The 6000-nt window shown below is 41.0% G+C and overlaps 1 protein-coding gene across 1 annotated transcript in view; it reads left to right on the top strand.

Moving 5' to 3' along the window:
• Positions 1-5675, top strand: part of LOC136610308 (uncharacterized) — a 145545-nt gene extending 139870 nt beyond the window's left edge. The window contains exons 6-9 of the mRNA XM_066589537.1: positions 798-822; positions 2206-2237; positions 4221-4264; positions 5556-5675. Of these exons, the coding sequence (XP_066445634.1) occupies positions 798-822; positions 2206-2237; positions 4221-4261 (98 nt within the window). The 3' untranslated portion in view covers positions 4262-4264; positions 5556-5675. The remainder of the gene's footprint in view (positions 1-797; positions 823-2205; positions 2238-4220; positions 4265-5555) is intronic.
• The last annotated feature ends 325 nt before the right edge of the window (positions 5676-6000 follow it).

Below are 6000 nucleotides of genomic sequence, written 5' to 3' on the forward strand. Positions count from 1 at the left end.
ATCTACTTAGCCAGCCTTCTGTGATGTAATGAGGAAGAATGCAGAAGTTGGACCCTGCTGGATCTTCCCCCCATGGTCAGACCTAGGAGTTACATCTAAGTCTCCCATTCTGTATGCTCCTCGCCCCAGGACTATTGGAAAAAAGTTTATAGATTGGTATTTTCTACTATTGTTTTCCTTTCTATTTTCATACTATTTGTATGTATTTGTGGCTCCTGACCTTTCTGCAAATATCTCCTTTGTATCATTCATCTGAACACTGTTAACCCTTTTTAGAATAAAACTTTATGTAGTTAGCTTCTTTGACGTGTTAAGCAACCCATAACCCCGAAGTGTGTTAGTCATATATTTGCTGGTGGAGACCGAGGTGGCTGACCTATCTGTCAGAAATGGTCAGTGGTGGCAGTGAAGTGTCTTGGGGCATTCTAGTCCATGCAGAGTGCAATTTGGACTCCATCTTGCAAGACTGCAGGATCCGGGAAGCTGGGAATAAGTAGACTCTCTGATCTGCTCATGGGAGTCGTATGCCACAGATTGGTGACCGTCAGACCCATAAACCCTATTGCTCTGACAAATGGACCCCATTATAGCAGCTCTTTGGTTCCATCATAAGATGGAGTCATTTGGCCAAGAGTTGCTGTTTCCTGCTCACCGAATGGAGCATGAAAATGGAAATCTAGTGCGAGTAAAAATGAGCTCTTCTTCTATATTTTCTTACTATGTATTTACTTTCATTGCCAGAAACATAAGGGAGTTGGATATGTTCTAAAAGTAAATTCTGTTTATATGTTTTCTAGATGTTATCTGTAAAAAGAAAAATGCGTAAGTATTGCTTTCCTTACCATGCAATAAGTATCTGCAGGTTTTTTATGTACATCATTGGTAGAAGACGAGTCCAATACATTTTTAAAATTGCAAACAACATAAATTATCACACAGCATTACATCTTATTTCATGGAGTAGTAGACAAATATCTTACAAATCTACAGCCTCCCTCTGGCAGTTAAAGGGGCTGTTCAGTTATAAACTATTAATGGCCAATCCTCAGCATAGCTCATCAATAGTAGATCGGTGTGTGTCCATCAGCCAGGACCCCCACCGATCAGCTGTTTGCCAGGCTGGTGAAGGAAGCAGATAGCTCTGTGCCCACTGAACAGCACCAGCTGCCATCAGTCATCTCACTACAATATTTACCCTCTCTCTTTCCTCTAGTACCCTTTCTTCCTCTTTCAAACATGAGGTTCTGCTAACATATTTAGAAAGTAAGCTCAATGCTGTTACCTTGTCTATGTAATAAGCTTGTTTTGGTTATCATATCTATATAGTAAGCTTGGTTCTGATACCATCTCTGTGCAGTAAGCTCGGGTCTTTCACTGCATTTCTGAGTATATAGTAATCTTAGTTTATACATATGTTCCCACTAGAGATAATCCTCTGCCCTCCAGCAGTAGCTTAATTCCTTCTCCCAATGAAAACCCATGCACTCTCTATCAGGCATGCATATCTATGGGGCAGCTGGGAGATATTGATGTCCTCTTAACATGTGTTTGACCGATAGATATGGGAAGTGTATAGGCTAGAGCTTTAGGCTGGGTTTGGACAAGTGCATTGTAACACGTCTGTAATACGGATCCGTAGTACGAACGTATTCCACAGGACATTACAACCATATGTCATCAGTATATTTTATGTTCTACTGGCATATACTGATCCGTATTTACCCAATAGAAAAGAATAGCAACACTGACGCAAATACATGAAAAAATAGGTCATGCTACATTTTTTAAAAGCAGCCGTGAAAAATACAGCCATGGGAAAAGATACATAGATGTACAATAGCTCCATACTGCGGTACACAAAACACGGACCAAATACAGAGCTAAAATAGGGTGATCTGAAAGTGGCCTTAACCTGAGTCACCAATAGGGGGTCCGAGCACTAAAAGTGACTGGGGAGCATAAATTCAAAATACGACCCTAAAAACATCACATGTCAAATCACAGCCTTTCCCAACTGTAACTACCCCCCCCCCCCCCCCCCCCCCCCGTGAAGTTACACTAGGGATGCTCTGATCTATTGCGGTCAACAAAGGCATTGATTTGGATGACAAATTGTTTCCTTGTTTTAATACATAATAATATTTTATAGCTAATTCACATCATTATTTTTATTAGCGTGCCTTATTACTGTTCTTCTCTTGACAGTCCCGGAAAAATCTCTGATAATTCAGAAAATGGTAAATATAACTGATTTTTATTGGTATCATTTTATGTCAATTGTTTTTTAATCAAAAATGTGAAGAATTCAATTTTTAAATTCCTGTTGTCTTTCACAAATTACTGTAAGCGATTTCCAAATTTATAATATTTTAGAACAGTTTCCCAGAACTTCTGTCCTCATGTAACAGCCACGTTTACCCTGATGATGCCATGGTCATAATGAAACATGTCGAGAGGGGGCTATTGGGATTCTTTCAACTTCGGGTCTTCTGGCAGCTTCAGTACTTTGTGTGGCTGCAGTCTTGGCCATACTTATCTAATAACGGTGTTAGTTGTCCATATCATATATTCAGCTAATGCATCATTCTTAATTATACATGAACACTACATAAGCGCTCAGCATAATTACTGCTCTGCTCTGAGGGGCCTCGTAGTAGATGTAGCCTTTTAGCATTTTTAATAGTGATGAGTGGTTAGTGGAATGATTGGAGTGTCGGTATCAGGTCATTTTCACAAATATCATCATGAATCGGGATGGCCAATTACATTCTTGATCTGCAGCCACTCCACAGGCATCACGTAACCGATCTCCATACAGCATCTACTAATGGCATACACCATCTGGTATTACATGATCACTGTCTGCTGCTGGATTAGCCTCTGCAAGATATGCAACATGGGATTCCACCATGTAGGCACGTCACAGGTGAGGCAGTTGGGTTCTAGCCCAAATTGTCACTGCATCTTCACCAGGAAGCTGGGTGTGAATGCTAAAAGTGCAAGCAGTTTCCTAGCCTTTTCCAGCAGTGCATGTAAACGTAGGTAATGGTTTAGGAAATGCTGCACAAGGTACGTGTGTGAGATTGCCATGGTGAAGGGTGACCAGCAGGTTGGCCCAATTGTCACACAGGACCATGCCTGGCTTCAGATTGTGTGGGGTCAGCCACGTGTCAGCCTGGGCCTGTAAAGCCATAAACAGCTCTTCGGCCATGAGGCTGCGCCCCTTCCCCCCAGACATATGAGTTTTAAGACGTGATTTTGGCCTTTGCCATGTGCAACCCTGTATGGAGGATGGGTTTTGTCACATACAGGTATCTGTGCAAATGCGAAGGGTGCTGAAAGGTGGTATAAAGAGGTGGAGGAAGAGGAGGAAGGGGTGAAGAGGGGATAGATGAATGTTCCACAAGTCTTGGGATACCATGAAATGTGGACCAGCACTTTCGGCTTCATGCCCCACCTGCAGGACATTGACCCAGTGTGTGGTTAAGAATATGTAACGCCCTTGGCCATGCTTGATGGACCATATGTCTGTGGTCAGGTGCACCTTGACACTGACAGCATTCTTTTATTACTCACATTGTGTTGCAGGGCAGAGACAGCTTTTTGGGCAAATAAATGGTGACTAGGAATCTGGTTTTGTGGGTTAGTATGAAGCTTCATGTTGAGGAAGGCATCTCAGTCCAGTAGTCTGAAGGGCCGCATTCCCATTGCAAGCATCTGGGCAGTGCTTGTGTTCAGGCTCTGTACTCATGGATGGATGAGGTGGTATTCTTTATATTCTTTATATGCCACTGATCATTCATGTGACTGCTATAACCAATCACTGGCCATTGTACTATTCATACACACATCACTACTGAGGCCAGTGATTGGTTGCAGTAGTCACATGAACGATGAACAGCACATAACCACTTCCATGACCAGACCAGTGATGTTGGACCGGAGGGACATTTAATAGATGAGCAGGTTTTTCCTTTGATATCTGCCCTCTGGAATTTGTGTAACTTTTAGAAAAGCGCATCAAACCTACATAATTAGAATTATAAGCCGGATAATTTTGTCTTCATCTACATTTTCTATTGCTCAGCCCCAATACATAAGTTTTATTACTGCTTGGAATATTGTCAGTTGCAGGCCAATTTAGGAAAATACCTTTATATCACTGAAATGTTCTCATGATGACATAAGAAGAGACTAATTCTGATATAATTATCTTACAGAACATAATCCAGCAGCGGAGTGTGAGGAAGAGGCAAAATGAAATGTAAGTACCAGCAGATCCGACTTACAGTAAAACTGCCAACAGATTCACTCCTGTACTTGCTTTATATATACTGAATGGCCACCTTATTAGAGCCCCCATCTATTTAGGATGTTGCACCTACTTTGGCCTTCAGAACTGCAGCAATTCATCATGACATCCATCCAAAAGTATCAGACGACCCATGGTGTGCCAAGAAAACCTTCCCACATCATTGCTCCAAATCCACTAACCTGACAGGAAGGGGTCATCGATTCATGCAGCGTGTGCCAAATTCTGACCTCACATCAGCAAAATACTACAGCAATCTGAATTCATCTGATCAGGCGATGTTTTTCCACTCCTCAGTGATACAATTTTTGCCGTGTCTTGCCCCTCTAATTTTTAAGAATGTATATTTTTTAATTAAATGGGATAGACAACATAGATGTGTGTTGTCATCGGACCACACCACCGGTACGGATCTGATGACCTCGTTGCCAGGAGCCAAATTAGTAGATATGGAGGCCCATGATGAGAAGATTTGATAGCAATTATCTATCAATAGCATGAAATCACTCCATGCTATGTCAGGACACTTCTCCATGAGAACTCAATGAATTCTACTTTATTATCAACATTACCAACTCTTATACAGAAAGAAGAGGGCGTATCCAAATGTTGCCTGGTACAAAGATTAGTGTTACATAGGTGACAAAGCTGATTGATCATAAGGCTTATTGACATCTACCAAATAGTCTCAAAGCTCTTAAGGCTCGTCTAGAAATCATTGTAGTCAGGGTATTGTTATCACATTACACAATTTCTGCTAGTTTTGTGTCTTCTAAGTTAACATAGCTCAACCTTATTTAATTTTTCTGTTGACTCCTTATCTTAGAACCCCAGTTAGCGGCACTGCAAAGCATAGGTTTTAGTCTTCTAGTTAAGGGCCAATAGTCCATTACAAGATAAGAAACATACACTTATTGCATTCTGAAGCTTAACACTTTATATGCCATAACAGTGTGTAAAATACTTTATTTGCTTTTAATGGGGCTCCGGATATACCCAAGTAGCACCCGCTCAGGTATTTCCGTCAGCCCCATTGAAATGAATGGAGTGCTCACTGTGCATGCTCAACCAGCGCTCCCTTCATACCATTACTGCAGGTCAACGGGGTCCTCATAAGTGAGACCCCCACTGATCAGCAAGTTATTCCTATCCTATGGATAGGGGATAACTTGCAATCTTGGTACAACCCTTTAATTATACCTCTTTATTCTGGCATTAATACTTATTATATTTTTCCCCCTAGGAGAACATTTATACTCTGAACTTAACAAAACTGAGTTGCAACAAAGAAATCCAGCTTCCTATGAAGAACAGTAAGAACAATCTGTCTGCGCTGCTGTCGTCTCCTTATAATCCAAGGAATAAGAAGAGACAGATAATATTTTTAGGCCACCAGATTGTGCTTCGGACTTGGGACCTTAGATTTATTCAGTGGTTATCATCATCAATGATGATGTTATCGATGATGATAAAAAATTCAAAGTCACAAGATCTCACGATAGTGAAATTTGACAGCTCCAACACTTTATGCTGCCAGTGGGGTATGGGAAGGGGGCTGAAGCATTTTGGAAAGATCCACTTTGGGTGCCATACATAAGACACACTTACTGAAAGCAAGCATTTTTGTTTTTTTCTTTCCCATTTTTAACAAGTGCTATGCTAAAATGTTATTTTTGTTAAATACCAAA

The sequence above is a fragment of the Eleutherodactylus coqui genome, chromosome 2 (genome assembly GCF_035609145.1).
Source record: "Eleutherodactylus coqui strain aEleCoq1 chromosome 2, aEleCoq1.hap1, whole genome shotgun sequence".
Lineage (NCBI taxonomy): Eukaryota > Metazoa > Chordata > Amphibia > Anura > Eleutherodactylidae > Eleutherodactylus > Eleutherodactylus coqui.